Here is a 19,325-nt window from a genome sequence, read left to right on the forward strand (position 1 = left end):
ATCGGCTGCAAATGATGGTTTTTTATAGCGTGATAGCGCTGTCAAATGCCGCGCTATAAATGTCAACAAATTGTTTTGCAGCTGTTCATTCCATTGTTCGCGTTCGCATTTCACAGAGCAGATCGATATGTACTGTGATTGTCTCCGAAGCAACGCACCATTTTACTTCCAAAGGCAACAAATTGTGTGAATTGACGCACGCAAAATTAGTTGCCTGTTAACCCTATAGTCGTATTGGATCGTCGAGGCTGAACGTATTATTGCGGCTGTATTCAATGGAGGAGAACAAAGACCAGAAAGACATCTGGATCTTCGGATATGGGTCATTGGTGTGGAAAGCAGATTTTCCCTTCGTGGAAAAACGAACAGGTTTCATAAAAGGATTCCTGCGGCGGTTCTTTCAAAATAGTACTGATCACCGGGGAACATCTGATAAAGTAGGTATAAATCTAAACCCTGTCCATTGAGTACCACCGACTAACAACTCAAACTTTTTGTTTGTCCTAGCCCGGGCGAGTTGTTACTTTGATCCATTCGGAAAACACGGAAGCAAAAGTGTGGGGTATGGGTTACCGGATCGCGGCGAAGGATAAGCAACACGTACTGAAACATCTTGATCACCGGGAAAAAAATGGATACGAACGCTATCAGGTTGACTTTTATCCGTACCCCTTGGATCAGAATCAGTTGAACGAGCCTCAATCCATTCTGCTGTACGTAGCGACACACGAAAACCCATCTTTTGCCGGTCAGCAGGATACACTGGAAACGATCGCCCAGCAAATCCTAGGAGCGGTTGGCCAGAGTGGCAGGAATCCTGAGTACGTTTACAAGCTGGCCGATGCGATGCGTCAGCTGTATCCAGGCGAACAGGACGATCATTTGTTTGATCTAGAACGTTTGCTTTTGGAGCGCGATCCGGTGATGTTGGAGAGCGAAAGGCTGAAGGAAATCGACGTAAACCGATCGGAGCTCAGCAAGGAAGGATAACAAAATCGAGAACACACAAAAGTATGCTGCAGGCAGCACATGGTTGGCCCGAATTAGGATCGATAAAAAAACATCGATTGAGAGCTCTTATTAAGATACTTTCTCATCATAACAGCGATGCATCCTGAAGTAATAATATGCTGTGAAGATAGAAATCAATAATAAAATTTTTAATGATAATTTTAACAGAACTATGCAAGAGTTGCATCATTAGCAAAGTTCACTGTAGAGTGCAACTGTGATCTGATGAGATTTCTTTTATGCTTGATCGACGATGTAACGCATATAAAAATACACGACACTGTGCTGAAACATTCACATAAATAATTAACTTTCAAGTATGATTGGACAATTGGTTGTGAAATATTGAGACTCGGTGCTAAATTGGGCATGCAACAAAAAACCGTCCAATTAAAAGGAACGTCATTTGCGTGGCAGGGTCTAATATCTTCGCTCCAAATATCAATCATGCGTTTCATTAGCTTTCAGAGATTAGCTTTCAGAGATTTTTTAGATTAGCAGCGTCAAATTCCTGCGAAGTGAATGTTTAGTGCTGAGTGGTGTGCAGGATCGAACCGAATGATTCATAGTGCACAACAAAAACCACAATCGAACAGAGCAAGTTAGTATACGAAAAGTTTCTCAACAATATTTGTATGGAACACGATTCTGGCCAGGAGCAGGAGGACATTTGGATATTTGCATTCGGTTCGTTGTTGTGGAAAGCCGATTCTTTGCTTCCGTACTTGGAAAAACAGAAAGGGTTTGTAAAAGGTTTTCAGCGAAGGTTCTTTCGGAGCAGCGTACTTCATCGTGGAACCCCGGAGAATGTAAGTGCACTGACGCGGATGTTCTTCAGAAACAACCGATAGCACTATTCTTCCAGCAGCCAGGACGCGTTGTTACTTTGATTTATTCCGGGAACCCAGAATGTAAAGTGTACGGTGTGGGTTATCGGATCGCGGTGCAAGATAAGCACCACGTACTGGAGATGTTGAGATGCCGTGAAACGGTCGGCTACGAACGCTACCGTGTGGAATTTTACACTTATCCTTCGGACTCGCAACAACCCAACGATCCGCTGCCCATTCAGCTGTTTGCGGTAGCGGCGGACCAACTTACTTTTGTCGGTAAGGACGATACACTGGAAACGATTGCTGAGCAGATTCTTGGAGCTGCCGGGGAGAGTGGAACGAATCCTGCCTATGTCTACAGGCTGGCCGATGCGATGCGTCAACTGTTTCCAGGCGAACAGGACGATCATTTGTTCGATCTGGAAAAACTGCTTTTGAGTCGTGATCCGCAGGGGGAGGAATATACCAAACAGTAAACGCGAATTGACGCGAAACGCACAAACGCAATGGATAAATTATAATCAATTTCTGCTGAATTGTGCAATAAAAACTTTATTATATTAAATTAAACCACACTTATAATAACGAACTTTTCAAACGTCAAAGCAACCTTCGACGGAGCCAACTACCGCAGGTTTCCGTTTCACCACCTGGGCACAACCGTCAGTGACGCATCATCGGCTGACAGCTGCGAATTTTCGTCTGCCTATGTTGTTTGGCCAAAAAGTGGAAGAAGTTTCCTGCGATCGTCTACGGAAAAGTGTTTGCCAAAATCAGCTGGGCTACGTGCAAATCATGTCGGAATAGTGAACAAAGTAAGTCGCTTCGATTTGCGTGCGGCCCTGGTGTTAGCAGTGAAGAAATTCGGCCACCATCGTTTACGGTGCTCGCCCAGCGGTGATTCTTTTCTCCGTTGCACTCTCCTATCGGCAGTGACCCATTTCCGATGATATCATTTCATGTGCGTGTTTTTTGTGCGTACACGCAGTGAATTTTTTTTTCGCCGAAAGGTCCATTCGATGGTCTCTCAACGCACGCACGCTCCGTGTTCCGGGTGCGCGAGGAAGTGATTTCGATTCTAGTCGGTCACGAGCAATAGGGAATGGTTGCTCATTCGCGGCTTCTTTTTCGATAGTAGTCTTTCGGATTCGGTTTCGTTATTGTTCCTGCACCGTTTTGCGGACACAGGGGAGCGCCGAGCGGAACGGCTGTGAATGAGCGGTAGAGCGAAAATTATCATCGCCACCATTCGTGGGTCGTTGAGCAACAATCGGAGGACGGCTGTTGTTGGACCGTGTGCGTGTCCGTTTGTGCAATAGTGTGTTTCACGGCCCCGAACAGCGCTGGCCGCCGGGTATGGTGTTGTGTAGGTGGTATGGCCAATCGGTCAAATCGTGATCCGTTTCATCGGTAGTGCCCGAAAAGGAAGCACAACCTGCACGATAGCAACGACAGAGCTATGTCCAATAAACCATTTTGTGCGGAACCAATACGGCCACCCATTTCCTTCAAAATGGAAAAGTGCATTGAATAGGCGCTACGTTACTAAAAATGCCCAATTAGTGTTGTTTGTATTCGTATACTGCCAATGTAACTGGATATAGAAATATGTACGGCATTAAAATTAGCAAAAGTTTTGCTATTCAAAGGAGCTTTGAAATGCGTTTTTTTCAGTTAAACACACCATAGTTCAAAGTTTTGGAATAACCAATGGCTACTAATGTTGACCATTCGTAAAGTTCTTCATTTAAATTTGATGGTCTACAATCAAAAGTTCGTAATGCATTGCAATTGATTCTTTAGAAGCCTTAAAATGAGTGTAGACTGAGATCGATTCTCTCGCCAGTCCTTTTTTGAGATGATCTTTTGGGAACTGCAATTTTGAGATTTATTATTACTTTTTTTTATTGGGTGTGAGTGAGCGGTTCCCTTTTGCACCCTCAACGATATCTCATAAATATTATGCTATGGAATTGATCTTTTCAAGCATGTGTTTTGAATTTCGCAAGATTTTGGGAAGATTTTTGTAGATTACGACGGTAGAAGACTCCGGTTCACTAGGTCTAGAGCTGGAACTATGATCGTGATATGAAACAAAAAGGATTCTTCAAAACGGCCCTTCCAGGTGCTAGAAAAATAACCATATCATCTTGAAAGCTGTTAAGTTTTCATATGCCGCATAGAATATGCAATCATAAGATGGATTGTTTAACAACATGGAGCGACTTGAACAGTGATTTGAAGATGTTATTAATCGATCGTCCACTTCAACCTTCAAATCTCAACCCACACGACATGGGTTATAGTGACTATAATATATATATTTTTAAATTTGACCAAATTATAGACGATCGTGTCCCGCATCTGGCATTGACAGCATTATTTATTTCATTCCTTAAAGAAAAAAAGAGATTTGTTGCGAAATATGGAAAGTCATACATAATTTGGTGAACAATATGAAAAGAAGCAATTTTCTTTGCAGCAAAACAGCTGAGCTTTTTAAAAATGTGGTTTGATAATTTGACATTCTTATCAACACGATTGAACTACTGCAGTATTAACATTTTATATTGAGCTTTTGTCTTAACTTCTTAACTTCAATCATCAAAGCAAACATATTGTATGACAGGCAAGGAAAATGAATATTGACATTTTTCTATTCTTTTTGCTTTATTCGATTCTTCCCTCGTGGAGGCATTGAACCGTTAAATGTTTCTACATCCATTCAAATCATCACCCATAACGCTTCGATAGATGCAGTTTAATTTTTAGTTTTCTTTTTGAAATATCCCCATTCCTTTTGTCAAAAGGTACAATTCCCGCCTGCGACAAATTTGCTGGTGGCCCTGTCGTATGCAAAAAATACAAAATTTCACTTTTCTACAAAGACGCCGGCCCTAAAACAGGACTGGACGGCGTCAGTCGTCCTTTATGGTTTGTTTGGCAGACAGACAAACGGCCGAAACGATGCCAAAGGATCGTTAAATTAGCAACATCGGCAATCGTCCGTCGTAGTATGGTCAGGGTATGCGGTACGGCTGGTGTCCTGGTGGTAGGAGACCCTTGTCGGTGGTCGGATGCTGCGAATCCCTAGAGCCAGTATGATAGCGTGCGCGAAGCACTAACCGAAGCAGGGAGCAATGGAATGGATTAAAGCTAACCATCTAGAAACGGTTGTACTTCCGTGATGGAGTGCCATTACCCGACAACGGGATTCTTAAAGAAAGGAAGAAAAACAAAGTGAAAATCGATGGCTTTCATCCTACAGTGTGTTTCGCATTTATGACTTTCGAAACGACTGAGTATATTTGTATAAAAAACACGGTAATTGGTCCTTATTAATACAAAAGATATTATGGGTAATGCTAAGTTTTGGGGTCAATTTTTCATGGGTGCTAAACGACTCGAATCCTAGGGTGGTATGCTAAGCGCTTGATATTTTCGTCATCTCTTAAAAAAACAGGTGTGAAACTGTTTCACTCCGTTCTGTGTTCGACAGTTGCTACACATAAATGGTAATTTGGTTAAATACCGAAGCAAACACAGCGGTCCAGCGGCGAGAAACGGTGGTCACAAACGAAATATAATTAATCACACTCCTCGCGGGGTGAAGCAATGGGCGACCGACCGGACCATGCTGTTACACAACCCCCAAAAGTGCTGATTACGATAACTTTCCTACGCACGCAGCAGGAAGAAAAGGTTCGCGGCGCGTTCGACACGACGTTCGGACGTTCGGTGTCTTCGGAAGGGACAGAGAGGAAGTAAACGCGGGCTGGATAAGAATAGTAAAAAAACCTGTAGAAGGAGGCAACCCGCCGAAAGCTTTATTGGGTCGATGGTTGGCTAGCGATGTGCCTTCTCTTGTCTCGACTCCCCGGCCGGCATCAGCATCAGCAGTAGACGTTCTCTTCGCCCGCGTTGCGGTGCAGGCCTTGTTGGCCGCAGCATTGGTCTTCAGCTCAGCTCCTCGTTTATGCTTTCGACGTCGTACGACGTCGGAGAGCGACGAACCGGTAATAATGCACCGTGGCCAGTTTTCCACAGTTGCCGGCCCAGAGCCGGTGTGTGCCAGGAGCGGACGAGTTTGCTTGCGTCAGTTTCTCCCGGACCGGTGTCGCGTGATGACCAACCGGTTCCGTCCGTTTTTCTTTAACCGCGTTACTGTATTTCCTTTTTTGCTATTTCGTTCAGAGCATTAAAGGCGCGTTCCTGACCCGCGAGGGTTTTTTAAAGGAACCTTTAATCCAGATCGGCTTCGTGAGGTGGTCTGCTATCTAAAGTGGTTGTTTCGGTTGTTTCGGAATCAACCCGAAGTCGATACTTTTGTTAGCTGGATCAGTCCTGGTGAATGGGAAGGGATAAAAAGAAAGTGATGAAACTTCACGTGATCCTTTATTTGATATTGATGGCCATTTCGTGAAGAAAATACGTTTGTTCTTCATTTGTTTTGCGATCGCATAGCAAAACTAGCAATGTTTTGGTCAACAACACGCGTTTAAAGTGGAAAACATTTCAAAACCCCAAATACGTCAGTGCCAATGGATTGGTAAACTCATCGACATTTAAACGGTTCTGCAAGGAGTGAGACCAACGTGCGCGCAAAAAATAACGGTTCGCGAGATTCCAGCCGGATTTCGACCGCTATTTTAAGTGATGGCACACATCGAAAATCTCTCACTGTTTCGGTAAATGTTCTCGAATGAATCCTATAATTGCTTTTTGTTTCTCGGTCAGCTCCGTGGGGCATCACACCACGCACAAATCCGTTGGTTAATTTTCGGTGTTGGTGCGTGGAGTAACAATTCATGGATGGCTGAATGTTCGGCCTGCCCTAACATCCATGGGAACCAAGCCGGAGGTGTCATATGTCGTAGGATATCTTTTTCTGTGTGTTTTTTTAAGGACGGTTCTAATGTCATTCTGGAGGCTTGCGAAGTGATACGGTAATCACTCTAACGGCCATGATGGTTGCAGGGAAGAATTGGATCATTCATTCTCACTCTCAACCCATTAACGAGAAATAAGGCCGGCCTATCAAATGCTTTGCCGGTCGGACTTGGTTTTTGGTTTTTCCGATATCTAACAACCTTGAAAATCACATCCCACGAATGTGAGACCGGCTTCTCGAGATGAGATCACATTTCATTGCGGTCCATAGTTGCTAGTGTGGCGGTATGGCTGCCGTTGGACCTCTGGGGGTCAATATATGGAAGGTTGCTGGCCATTAAACACCTTATAAGGCTTCCTTTGGCGCTGAGCGTCTAACCATCCCATTCCGTGGGCACCGAAACGGAATCACCATTTCTTGGAACATATTTTCATAACATTACACGAAAGATAAATTATTGGATACTTGAACTTAATATTTTTGATAAATAAATTTGACTAGTGCATGGACACACGCGGTGTGTCTCATTCATTCCGTATCAAACATTAATCGGTACAATTTCGTTGTGAATCCATTTCGTTTACTTGTTTTTCGGCGCAGTGCTGATGATAAAAATCAGATTAATTTATTTCTTGTTGTTTCTGCTTCAATTTTAGATACATTCGCGACGCGGCGTCATTATCGTTGAAACACTTTCCTCCACTGCAGCAGCGAACGCCCGGAGCAGAGTCGCCCGAAGACGAATACGACCCGGAGGAGGAAGCCGATCATCAAAACGCCACAATGGAACTATCGCACAGCTTAACGCTTAACGAGGATGCTCTCGCCCAGATACCGGAACAGAAACGTCCGGTGTTTATCTTCGAGTGGTTGCGCTTCCTCGATAAGGTGCTGGTGGCGGCCCAAAAGTCCGACATTAAGGGTTGCCAGAAGAAGCTGGTAGAGCAGCTGACGCAGCACATTCAGGGTTCGCCTGGGCCGCCAACACGTAAACTGATCGCCAGATGCCTGGCCACGCTCTTCTCTGTCGGTGACACGTTTCTGCTGTTCGAAACGGTTAACAAGTGCAACGACATCCTAAAGAACAAGGACGATTCGCCCAGCTACCTACCGACGCGACTGGCCGCGATCTGCGTCGTCGGTTGTATGTACGAGAAGCTGGGCCGCATGATGGGCCGTTCGTACGAGGAAACGGTCCAGATACTGCTCAAGTCGCTAAAGAATGCCGAATCTCAGTCCCGTATTGAGATTATGATCACGTTGGAGAAAGTTTGTGCCGGCATGGGTTCGGCCATCGTGAACGTGCATAAGGACATCTACAAAGCGGTGCGCTACTGCTTGACCGATCGAGTGATGGCCGTCAGAGTGGCCGCTTCAAACTGTTTGCTGGAGATGACGAAACATGCCCCATTCCTGTACACGAGCGAGTTGGAAAGTTTGGCGTCTCTGTGTTTCCGGGCGTTCGACAGTTGCAACTACGAGGTTCGGTGCGCCGTGGCGAAGCTACTGGGGACGTTGATTGCCTGCACACAGAACGGAAGTTTGCGCAATTTTAGCAGCATGACCGCTTCGGCGTCGAGTACGAAATCCTTGCGACCGGTCTCGCTGGATGAAGCGCTTGGTGTGCTAATGTCCGGCTTTTTGCGTGGCGGTGTATCGTTCCTAAAAGGAACGGGAGAGATTATTAAAGGCAGTTCGGGAGTAAACCGTGAGGTGCGCGTCGGCGTAACGCACGCGTATGTCGTGTTTGTGCAGACAATGGGAGGGTTGTGGTTGGAGCGCAATCTGCAACCGTTTCTGGTGCACGTGCTTGACCTGGTAGCGAACCCGAAGGCGGCCTCTTCGCACGTGGATGCGGTTTACTCGCGCAAATGTATCAACTTTATCCTGCGCTCGGTAATCGGCAAGATGCTGGGCGAGAAAGCACAATCGTCCGCCTGCAAAGAGCTGATCCATCTGATCGCGAAGCAGATGAACTCGATCGACTTCAACCCGGAGAACGCTAAAGATTCTAATCAGGAGACGCTCTTCAGTCAGCATCTGCTCGTGTGCGCGCTGCAAGAACTTGGCAGCTTGGTGCTACTGTTAGGCACCACAGCCCAGAATTTGCTTGCCGATCATTCGCTCAACTTTATTGACGCCATCTGTGCCGTCCTCATACACCCGTGTATGGCAGCACGATTGGCGGCTGCATGGTGTTTGCGGTGTGTTTGCGTGGCCGTCCCAAGTCAAATTACGCCACTAATCGATCGGTTCATCGAAGCGATAGAGAAGATGCGCACATCGCCGGATGCCATTTCCGGGTACAGCGGCGCTCTGGCGGCAGTACTTGGCGGAGTGCGCCATTCACCGCTGGGGATACCGCATACCCGGGGAAAGGTCATCTTCAACACGGCGGAGGAACTGCTGCGAACAGCGAGTCAAAATAGTCGGCTGTCGTTGAATCGGACACAGGCCGGATGGCTGCTAATTGGTGCAATAATGACGCTCGGAGTACCGGTGGTGAAGGGTTTACTGCCGAGGATGTTGCTACTGTGGCGCAACGCTTTTCCTCGCTCGACCAAGGAACTTGAATCGGAGAAGGCACGCGGTGATGCGTTTACGTGGCAGGTTACGCTGGAGGGTCGAGCCGGTGCCTTGTCTGTGATGCACAGTTTTTTGCTTCACTGCCCCGAACTGGTAACCGACGACATAACGCGGCGTCTGTTAACACCTATCGAAAGCGCTCTTGCGATGCTTATCAAGTGAGTATCAACTTTTCAATAGTCCATAGGGCATTGCAGTTCGGATTAACTTAGGCGAGATTGGCGGTCTTATGCTTATGCATTGTACAGGAACAATGCACTACGGTGGTAGTAGTCACACAAATATTCTACGAAATGCATTCGCATCAAATTAAAATCAAATAACGTCAAACGTAAAGTATTGATTGAATTGACAAAAGATTGAATGCATTCGTTTCGTTTTGTTACAGCATAACGTCGGTGTTAAAAAATTACGGCCAACATTTGAAGGCTCCGACGGCAATGGTACGCTTGCGGTTGTACGAAACTCTTGCCCTGCTGCCGGCAAACGCCCTCGAATCGTCCTATACCCATCTGTTGCGCATGTTGGTGTCAGAGTTTACCCTAACGGAGAATCCGGCCAATACTACCACTTCGTTCCTCCGCCAGATGTGCCACGGTAATGATTCGATCATTCTGGGAACCTGGCTGCAGGACACCGATCATCGCACGATCGAAGATCAGGTGAGTACAACGTATAGACTATAGATGGCTTTTCTGAGCTGGAAAGGACACTTTTCCGAGAGAATCACTTGCCGGTACTCTCGAATACGCCAACGTCCTTGGTGATGCAGATACCGGGAATGATCATCTCGCTCGAGCATGAGTGTACCGAAGCTCTTTCGAAATAATTCTTTTCCCTTCTCCTTCTCCAATAACCGCACGTCGCTCTTGCGGTTGCGGTGTAAATGTTTGCCTCCTTACAATCGCACCGATGATTATGCGAATATTGTATGTGAATGTTGTGCCCAATAGATGGAACCGAACCGTAAGGCGGACGGTGACTACGTAAGTGAGAAATTCCTGGTTTTTTTAGTGGCCTGTGAATGCTTGAAAATCCAACCGACCTCTGCCAATCAAAACAGCACTTTCTGGATATCTTTCTTTCATTTTAATCACTTGTCATTGATCACATTTTTTACTATCTTTCGTTTGCTGGTATCCGTGTTTTGTGTTGATGGATAGTTCATTTCTGATTTAAATGATTGATCACTTATTAGGAATCAGCAGACAATAATTATTACTTAATTTTGAGATTGAATTGGCGATTCTAACAGTGTTATCTTTTAACTAATTCTTCTCACGTTTCGTTAGTTGGTTTGATATTTGGTTCCAACTTTTGATTTTACATTAGTTCTAGTGAAGGATGATAGATTCCCTATCTAATTTGGCAAGGTCAATTTTATTATGGTTTATTAAAATCTTTTTCACTGAGCTGGTTCGCTGAAGTAATCTAATTATGATATTAAAATGACTAAATTTTTCTGATTATACTTGGTATTTCGTTTGCCAGTTTTTGTTTTGATTTTCATTAATCGTTTCAATTATTCTTTCGCACTAGCGATCGCAACCATTCATATTATCATATTACATTTGACACAATTTCATGATTATTTTTCTCAGATGCTTGCTTTAAGTGATTCATTGCCCTTAATCCTCCATAGCGTGTGGTATTGTTCCTAGTACGACGGCGCTTTTACCACAGTGCAACCCAGAGCAAAAATCAGTAAATGGATAGTCGCATGGATTATTAACATAGATACGTTTTTTATACTTTCAGTTGCAACCCAACAGTGCGGCCGGTTCCGGAGCACTTGAGCACGATGCTTGCTGCCTGTACCGTGCGATAGCGGCAACTGAACAGTGTCCGGGTCCACTACCGCTAGGGGTGGCCGTCATCGATATGTCTGTGACGTTGTTCGGGTTGATCTTCCCCAAGGTGGCCAACAAGCACCGACTGCAGATGCTGGAACACTTCGGGGAGTGCATTAAGCACGCGAAAAGCTCTCGGCAGGAGGCGGTACAAATGAACATCTTCACAGCGCTGCTGAGCGGTCTGAAGGGATTGACCGAAACGAAGGCAGCCATCGGGCAGGACGATGTTCGCAAGAGTGCCACGAACCTCATAATTGGTGCGCTGACGAGTTCGAATCCGATCTTGCGTTGTGCGGCGGGCGAAGCACTTGGTCGGATCGCGCAGGTGGTCGGCGATTCACGAATCACGGCCGAGCTGGCACAGACCAGTTTCGATCGGTTGAAATCAGCCCGCGATGTTGTTACACGAACCGGTCACTCGTTGGCGCTCGGCTGCTTGCATCGTTACGTTGGTGGCATGGGCTCGTCGCAGCATCTGAACACGAGCGTGTCTATTTTACTCGCACTGGCCCAGGATGGCAGTTCGCCCGTGGTGCAGGTGTGGTCACTGTACGCCCTTTCACTGATTGCCGACTCCGGTGGGCCAATGTTCCGCGGTTACGTAGAACCGTCCCTTTCGCTGGCGCTGAAGCTCCTGCTGACAGTTCCTCAGTCGTATGTGGACGTCCATCAGTGCATTGGGCGCGTGCTGAGTGCACTGATCACCACGATCGGTCCCGAACTGCAGGGCAACTCGACGTCCGTCTGTACTGCCCGTTCCTCGTTTCTCTGTGCTGCCGCAATCATGCAAGCGCACTCGGATCCGTTGGTGCAAGCGGAGGCTACGGGATGTCTCCAGCAATTGCATCTATTCGCACCGCGTCACGTCAACCTATCCACACTCGTTCCTAACCTGTGCCAGAATTTGAGCAGTAACTATCTGATGCTCCGGAAGGCGGCCGTTTCCTGTCTGCGCCAGTTAACGACGCGCGAAGCGAAGGAAGTTTGCGAGCATGCGGCCAATCTGGTGAGCGACGAGGACCGGTACGCCCTATCCGATTACGGCCTGCCGGGTGTACTGTTCGGCATGTTGGACACTGAGAGCGACAGTGAGATGATTCGTAACATTCACGACACGATCACCTCGATGCTGCAGATCCTGGCGGCCGACAATCTGTCCCAGTGGTTGAGTATGTGCAAGAACGTGCTAACTGTCGCGTCCGACTCGTCGGCACCAGGGGAAGCTGTGGTCGGTGGTGGTAATGCCGGAGGAGGCTCTGGAGCAAGCGGTGGAAAGGAAGGGAAAGTGGATGCGAGTGTAGCCGCGGCGGGTGCTTCTGGCGAAGGTGCCGATCACGATGACGACGACGATGATGACGATGACGATGATGACAATATTGAGTTTCACGCAGAAGATCATCAAGCGACTCATCCGGCCGTACAGCCACGCTGGCCGACCCGAGTGTTTGCGGCCGAGTGCGTGAGGAAGGTGATCGCCAGCTGTGAGAGTGCCGGCGCGAATCACTTCGATCTGGTGAGTGCCAAGGAGCAGCAGATGACGAAATCACGGGGCGATTTCCTCGTGCTGCACCTTTCCGATCTGATCCGAATGGCGTTTATGGCGGCGACCAGCGACTCCGACCAGTTGCGGTTGGAGGGTCTTAAGACGCTCCAGGAAGTGATCGATAAGTTCGCACACGTCCCGGAGCCCGAGTTTCCGGGCCACTTACTGTTGGAGCAGTTTCAAGCACAGGTTGGTGCAGCTCTGCGCCCTGCCTTCTCACAGGACACCCCTTCGCACGTGACGGCGGCCGCGTGTGAGGTGTGCAGCGCGTGGATTGGTTCCGGAGTGGCACGCGATCTGAACGATTTGCGGCGCGTTCACCAGCTGCTCGTGTCGAATCTGAGCAAATTGAACAGCCGCACCAACAGTACGCAATTGTACAACGAAAGCATGGCCACGCTCGAGAAGCTGAGCATCCTGAAGGCCTGGGGCCAGGTGTACATTATGGCAATGATCGGCCATGGCGAAGCGCCAGCTAGTCAGATGCTCAAGACGCTCTGCTCGGCGGCATCCACGGCCCTTCCGGCGGCGGCGGCGGTCACGAGCGAATTCAATCGGCTTACGTTCGACGACGAATTTGGAGACTTTGAAAGTCGGGGAGAAAGCTTGCTGTCGCTCGTGCAACCGGAGCTTGAAAATCTGTCCAAGCATTGGCTGGCCGCTTTGAAGGACTATGCGTTGCTGTCGCTGCCGGCTGAGTATGCTAGTCAGTTGCCGCACGACGGTGGAGCATTCTACACGAACGACACAATGAACTTGTCGAAGCCGCACTACCTGATTTCCTGGCCCGCGATTCTGTATGCGGCCGCCCTCTGGCTGAAGGCCGAAGGTTTTACGCAAGGCGAACAGAAACTGTCTGCGGAGCAGGCGGACGATAGGGCCAACGCCAACGATGTCCCGATGGTGCTGGGTGGCAGCGCGAAGGCGATGCTCGGTGGCACAAGCATGGGCACAACGGCATCCACGATATCGCACGGTAGCCTGAGTGCGGATCGGTTCCACCTGATCTTTGGCATTTGTATGGAGGCGCTGTGTAGTACCCGAACGAACGAGAAGCTCGACTGTGTGATCGCCTGTCTGCAGTCGCTGTACACGATCTTCGACTCGACCTGGTCGCGGTCCGTGCTGATGCGCAACGAGACGCTTCCCGTGGAACTGTGCAACGTGCTGCATCGCCTCATACTAACGCGCGACAGTGCCGAAGTGCAGTTTCTGTGCATAGCGATCCTCAAGCAGACGATCACGGCCGCCAACGAATGTTTGGACCGGGGAAAGCAGGAAGCCAGAACAACCGCCAATGGTGGCGCGGACGATGACACAGGAAGTGAAAATGGTAACCATAGGGGAGGTGAAGTGGAGGAAGAACAAGATCATGCCGCGACTGAAGCTGAGCTCGATCTTCTGGGCGAAGGAGGAGAAGAGGGCGAGATACTGCCAGGGAAATCGTTGGTCTATGCCGTGCTGGAAGTGGTGCTGTGCCTGTTGGCACGTCAAATTCCGGCCATGAATCCATCGCAAAGTACGCGTGTGGCAAACGAGCAGTTGCAGCTCAAAATGGCCCAAGCCCAGCACGGCCTGATCAAGCTGAGCGATGACAGTAGTCTGCTGGTAGCCAACGCTCTGCAAAGCTTGAACGAGCTCACGAAGCTCTGTTCACCGCTCGGTGCGCTCTCGATCCTGCCGACGGTCCTGTACCTAACGACTGGTGTCATCAAGGAAGTGGCCTCAAAGTCGGTCCACGATGAGTCAATTATTGCCGGCACGACGGTGGTGCAAGCGGCGCTACAGCTGCTGAAAACGATGGCCACTGATCGGTACGCGCAACACGCACAATCTGCTGACGAGTGGCGCAAGCTGCTACAGAGCGCACTCGGTCGTATCATCGATCTCACTAAGACAGGGTGCGAGGAGACGAAACTGGACGAAGTGACGGTGATGCTGGCGATCGCCGTCTTCCTGCTACACTCACCCGCAGCCGTCGTTTCGGTCCCGAATTTGCAGTATCCGTGCATCAACCACTTCCGCCAGTGCTTCCAAAGTGGCTTGCCGGCGGTGCGGCTAAAGTGCATTCAAACGATACGATCACTCTTTGCCAACTGCGAACTGAAGGTGTCCACACCGTACATTCATGCCCTGGCCCCACGCCTGATCGAGCAGCTTTACTCGGAGCAGAGCCGCAATCCGACCAACGAGCACGAACTGGCGCTGGTGCTGGAGGGCATCACAACTGTCGAAACGCTGATCGCGCTTGCTGAACCACAGAACCGTAAGTATGCCCATCGTCTCTCGGTTTGTAAGGGGACAGGAATCGATTTGAAAATGGGGCAGTTACAATTTCTCTCTCTCTCTGTCGTTAATGCTTACTTACCGGCCATAGAAGAGTTAATGCAAGGTAAACGTGATGCAAAAATTCCCGTTTTTGAAACAAATCTTCCTCGTTTGCTGTGTTGGTGGTGTTTTACTATAATAAATAATATTGTTTTTATCTTTTCGCTCACCAGGGATACAAATGCTGACGCTGTTGGTACCGATCCTCATCAACTATCTGGACGATTCGGACAAGCTGCAGAGCGTTCAGCAGCAACAGCGTACCAAATCGAAGTACGTGACCGCTTTGAACGATCACGCCATCCAGTGGCTGATGAAGATCGGCCCAAAGTATCCGCAAGAGTTCAAAACGCTCATGGCGCAGGCACCGGAACTACGTCGAAAACTCGAGGCCGCAATCAAGCGCAATCAGTTGAATGCGTCGCTACAAAAGAGCAAGAGTGAGGCAGCGAATGCGGCTGCCCGCAACAGTGCCGCCCAGCAGCAGAAGCCTACGATACAACTGAAAACGGATTTCAGTAACTTCAACCTTGCCTCCTAGGGCGTGTTCGTGCTCTCTTCCTCTCTTTCTCTCTCTTTCTTACCCTTCGAGTCCCTATATTCGCTGTGCATTAGGACATTGTATTATTTATGTAACCATACTCCACAACACGTTTCCGCACGGGTTTCACCCAAGCGGACAACCGCGCATTGATGTTAGAGATCATCCGACTCTCGGGTGCACTTCCTTCCTAAATGAATTTCCTTCCCCTCCAATGATAGACGAACAACTAGTTAAGAAAATAAAGTATTAAATAACCCAGAAACTGATATTTCGATCGAAGGTCATATTTTATAGTTTAGCGAAGTGGGACCGTCCCGCTACAACATCATCCACAAAAGTTTGGGTAGCAATCAGCTGATAGTACGTAAAACTCTGGCAGATCCTACTAGGAATATTTTCCTACGTTTATCTGTAGCATATACAACGAGCATTGTTAGTCTTTGCTTTCCTGTTGCGCCACCAGCTCCCGGTAATGCTCAACCGAGCCGACTTCAACATTAGACGGCTGCTCTGCAACGACGGGAACTGCCTCCGGTTGCTGCTTGGCTGCTTCGACTGCTTCCGTTGCCTGTTCCTGCTTTTGTTGCTGTTCCGCCTGCTGTATCTGCTTTTTCTTCTTCAACTTTTCTCGCACCTTGTTACCTAACCGGGAGGCAGCCATCACTTTCGCCACCCGATTGCTTCTCAACCAGCGCGAATTCCACGATTTCTCCTCCGGGTTTTCTTCGACCGGCTTATCGCCGAGCAGCAGGGTTTCATCGCCCGAATCGTGGATCTCCACAATGTCAGCGTCGTCCACGGCCGGATCTACTTTCGGTGGTTCGATGTTTTTATTTTCCTGCTCGCTTTCTTCGTTCGAGGAGGAACCGGACGAATCATCACTTTCTGAACCGGACTCTTCGGTGCCAGAGGAAAGCAATTGAATCTCGGTCTCGGTCGTCTCCGGGACGGCCGACTCCTTGTCGCCATTTGTGGTGCTGCCGGGTACAGCGTCTTCAGTTGGTTTATCATCTGTTGTTCCGGATTTGTCGTTTGGCTGCTGAAGCTCGGAACCTTCCTGTTCTTCGGTCGTCTTTTCTGGCATCCCTGCAGCTGCTTCCAGTTCGGCTGGTAGAACTTCTTCGTCCTCCTCGGAAATCTCACCCTCCTCCGGTTCGGTGTCTTCGGTCACGGGATTCTCCTCCGGTGGTTCATTCGCTTGGCGGTCGAGTTCTTCAATATTATCGACAAATATCGAGGCCCGCTTTTTGGCTAAACGTTCCTCTTCCGAATCGGATGAAATACAAAGCGTTTCCGGGCTCGGTTCCACCGGTATTACCTCCGGGGAACTTTCGCGTCCGTCGTTAGGGTCTGTCGGGCTGGTAGCATCGACTGCAACCGCCACGGCAGGGACAGAGGCGGAATCCGGCTCCCTTGAATTGCTTTCATCGACACGCTCATCAACTGCCTCCACCGTTTCCATAGTACATTTTTCTGTAGCATCTTCTCCGGTTTCGGCTTGCGGTCCTTCAGGTTGTTCCTCTTTGTCTTTAGGTGACTCTGCAGCATCCGCTGGCACTGGAGCAGTTTCCACCTTCTCCGGTGCTGTGTCCACATCCTTCACTTCTTCACACGGTTGGGGCTCGGGCTCGTGTTCGGGTTCGGCAGTTTTCTCCGGTGATTTTGCATCTACGATTTTCACCGATTCCTGGTCATCGTCGCTATCCTCGCCAACCTGACGAATGCGGAAGTTTCTTTTCAAGCGCACTCTACGAGGTTGTTCTCCTCCGGATGTATTTTCTGTTTTGAGTTGTTTTCCATTTTCCGCTGCTGGAGCTTCGACGGCAGCCATCTTCAGGGGCACCCTTTTGCGGGTGGTCTGCTGTACTTCATCGTCTGTGTCGACATCCCCATGGTGATCGTGCTCTTCCTCATGTTCGGAATCAATTTCTATCTTGGTTATTGGTTCGAGCGCCAGCTGAGAGCGAATCGCACGAGCGCGCGCTTGCAGTTCCAGCAACTCAAGCACCGTCATTTCCTTTTCACCTGTGACAAAAAACGCACAGCATTGGTCATTGAGTGAATGGTTTGTTTCGATCATACACACGATACTTACTCTTTGCTCCGCCACCATTTCTTGCATCCGTTTGTTTCGCATTTTCCGCTGCAACGTAAAATGTGAATTGATTTACAAAAAATAAATGAATATTACTAAGGGAAGTTTGTGTTGCGCAAAAGTGTTGCAAAGAATAATGAACCGATGCCACTTACCGATTTTGCTGCGTTTGGAACGTTTTGTGTCATCATCGGAGTCGGAAGAAATTTCATCCAACGATATGTGTTCTGAAATAAAAAATAGACACTTTAATATGATGCTATTGCCGATTTGGCTATTGCCGATGAACCTTCGATTTTCTCCACATCCGAGTTTTCCGAATCTGACTCTGTGTCCGTGGGACACTTGGTGTTGGTTATTATAGCGCGTAAGCGCTTTGTGGATATTCCGAGCAGCTCGTCCAGGCATCGTTCTTTGATAACATCATTCGATTTTCCCTCCAGAAAATCCGGCAAGAGGTACTTGATTTCCTTCGGTTTAACGCACGAAAACACTTGCCGGATAAGTTGCAAACGGTCTTCGATGTATTCAGCTAAGGGTTTCAGCTCCTCCGGTTCTTGCTTGATGTTGGCTGTCGGTTCGCTCTTGTTTTCTTTAGTTTTCTTTCCTTTTTTCTTCTGCGTCGGCATTTTGCACCAAATTTTTGCGCTATCAGTTTAATTGAGTTTAATAAATATATTTGCTATCGCTGGTCGCTGGTGTAGCAAAGCTTAGCAAAGGGTTCACAAGCAAAACGTAAACAAACCGATGTCAGATGAACTCTAAAATGAGGGCTCCTTTCACGCACAGCTGTCGAATAAACGTTCGAGTAAATTCGAGCAAAATTGATTGCTGCTCGATTGTTTTAAAGATTTGTTTTGATATAAACAGTTCTTTTTAGACCAAACCCAATTATAAACAGTTGTAGCTGATCATGTTAGATTCGTTACACGAAGGCGGCTACACGAAGCGTGAAAACTAGCGTAAAATTAATTTGCAATGTCAAATCGTTTACGCTTCGTGTGGCAGCAAAAATATAAAAACGAAACGTGAAACGTGTTTACGTGTTTTTGGTCCGAGAAAATAGAAATAGAAGAGAAATTAATTGATTTCTGAATATTATTTTCTGTTGTTTTTTTTTTATTTTGTTGCTATACCGGCAAATAAGAACATTAATTATCTTCTGTTTGTAAGCAAAGCGTATGCAAAAAGTATTTACGCTCGGGTTTACGCCTTAAAGTTTACACAATGTTATCGATACCAACTTATTTGTAGTTCGGCTCAATCGTTCTCTCGGTTTTATATGTTTTGGTTATCGTAGCCTTCCGCATATAACAACTAAGAGATCAAAAAGAATTGCGTACAAAGTATGGCGAAAAGATGACTATTGCCGCCCGTTACGCTGTATTATTAAAATGTCTGTCCAGATTTTAAGTCCGTAATTGGGATGGTTCTTGGGGCGATTTTCAATGTTCGTCACTCTGGTTTGCAGCCAACGAGATATGCCCAGCCCGTCCCGATATCATACCGCCAGGGAGCGTATATTCCAACACATTGTTACAACAGTCCGGGATTGGCGAATCAAAACCCGTGCGACCTTTCCTTGGGGATGGATGACCGCGTGCCAGAATCCGAACGAACGAACCGCCGGGCATCCTCTGC

At 48.0% G+C, this 19,325-nt stretch overlaps 4 protein-coding genes across 4 annotated transcripts; 3 read left to right on the top strand and 1 right to left on the bottom strand.

Moving 5' to 3' along the window:
• Positions 1-114: 114 nt before the first annotated feature.
• Positions 115-1,130, top strand: LOC131210597 (putative glutathione-specific gamma-glutamylcyclotransferase 2). Its single transcript, XM_058203868.1, has 2 exons — positions 115-437; positions 508-1,130. The coding sequence occupies exons 1-2, from the start codon at positions 276-278 to the stop codon at positions 988-990; spliced, it is 645 nt and encodes a 214-aa protein (XP_058059851.1). The 5' UTR covers positions 115-275; the 3' UTR covers positions 991-1,130.
• Positions 1,131-1,646: 516 nt separating this feature from the next.
• LOC131207489 (putative glutathione-specific gamma-glutamylcyclotransferase 2) lies at positions 1,647-2,320 on the top strand. The gene is made up of 2 exons (XM_058200104.1): positions 1,647-1,820; positions 1,880-2,320. The coding sequence occupies exons 1-2, from the start codon at positions 1,647-1,649 to the stop codon at positions 2,318-2,320; spliced, it is 615 nt and encodes a 204-aa protein (XP_058056087.1).
• Positions 2,321-7,518: 5,198 nt separating this feature from the next.
• Positions 7,519-15,801, top strand: LOC131208605 (HEAT repeat-containing protein 5B). The gene is given in 11 exon segments (XM_058201403.1): positions 7,519-9,479; positions 9,710-9,983; positions 10,275-10,307; positions 11,080-12,409; positions 12,476-13,216; positions 13,263-13,301; positions 13,304-13,610; positions 13,683-14,050; positions 14,129-15,006; positions 15,100-15,109; positions 15,219-15,801. Coding segments are annotated over 11 exon segments (6,309 nt in total). The 3' UTR covers positions 15,587-15,801.
• A 100-nt stretch (positions 15,802-15,901) lies between these two features.
• On the bottom strand, positions 15,902-18,360 carry LOC131209450 (enolase-phosphatase E1). The gene is made up of 4 exons (XM_058202524.1): positions 17,974-18,360; positions 17,840-17,911; positions 17,685-17,732; positions 15,902-17,614 (listed from the first exon to the last, which is right to left on the bottom strand). The coding sequence occupies exons 1-4, from the start codon at positions 18,311-18,313 to the stop codon at positions 16,023-16,025; spliced, it is 2,052 nt and encodes a 683-aa protein (XP_058058507.1). The 5' UTR covers positions 18,314-18,360; the 3' UTR covers positions 15,902-16,022.
• Positions 18,361-19,325: the final 965 nt, after the last annotated feature.

The sequence above is a fragment of the Anopheles bellator genome, chromosome 2, assembly GCF_943735745.2.
Source record: "Anopheles bellator chromosome 2, idAnoBellAS_SP24_06.2, whole genome shotgun sequence".
Taxonomy (NCBI): domain Eukaryota; kingdom Metazoa; phylum Arthropoda; class Insecta; order Diptera; family Culicidae; genus Anopheles; species Anopheles bellator.

Coding starts and splice junctions, on each gene's coding strand:
- LOC131207489 (XM_058200104.1), top strand. CDS start 1,647: ATGGAACACGATTCTGGCCAGGAGCAGGAGGACATTTGGATATTTGCA. Junction 1,821..1,879: donor ATCGTGGAACCCCGGAGAAT/GTAAGTGCACTG, acceptor TTCTTCCAGCAG/CCAGGACGCGTTGTTACTTT.
- LOC131209450 (XM_058202524.1), bottom strand. CDS start 18,313: ATGCCGACGCAGAAGAAAAAAGGAAAGAAAACTAAAGAAAACAAGAGC. Junction 17,733..17,839: donor TTCCAAACGCAGCAAAATCG/GTAAGTGGCATC, acceptor TTTACGTTGCAG/CGGAAAATGCGAAACAAACG. Junction 17,615..17,684: donor AAATGGTGGCGGAGCAAAGA/GTAAGTATCGTG, acceptor TTTTTGTCACAG/GTGAAAAGGAAATGACGGTG.
- LOC131210597 (XM_058203868.1), top strand. CDS start 276: ATGGAGGAGAACAAAGACCAGAAAGACATCTGGATCTTCGGATATGGG. Junction 438..507: donor ACCGGGGAACATCTGATAAA/GTAGGTATAAAT, acceptor TGTTTGTCCTAG/CCCGGGCGAGTTGTTACTTT.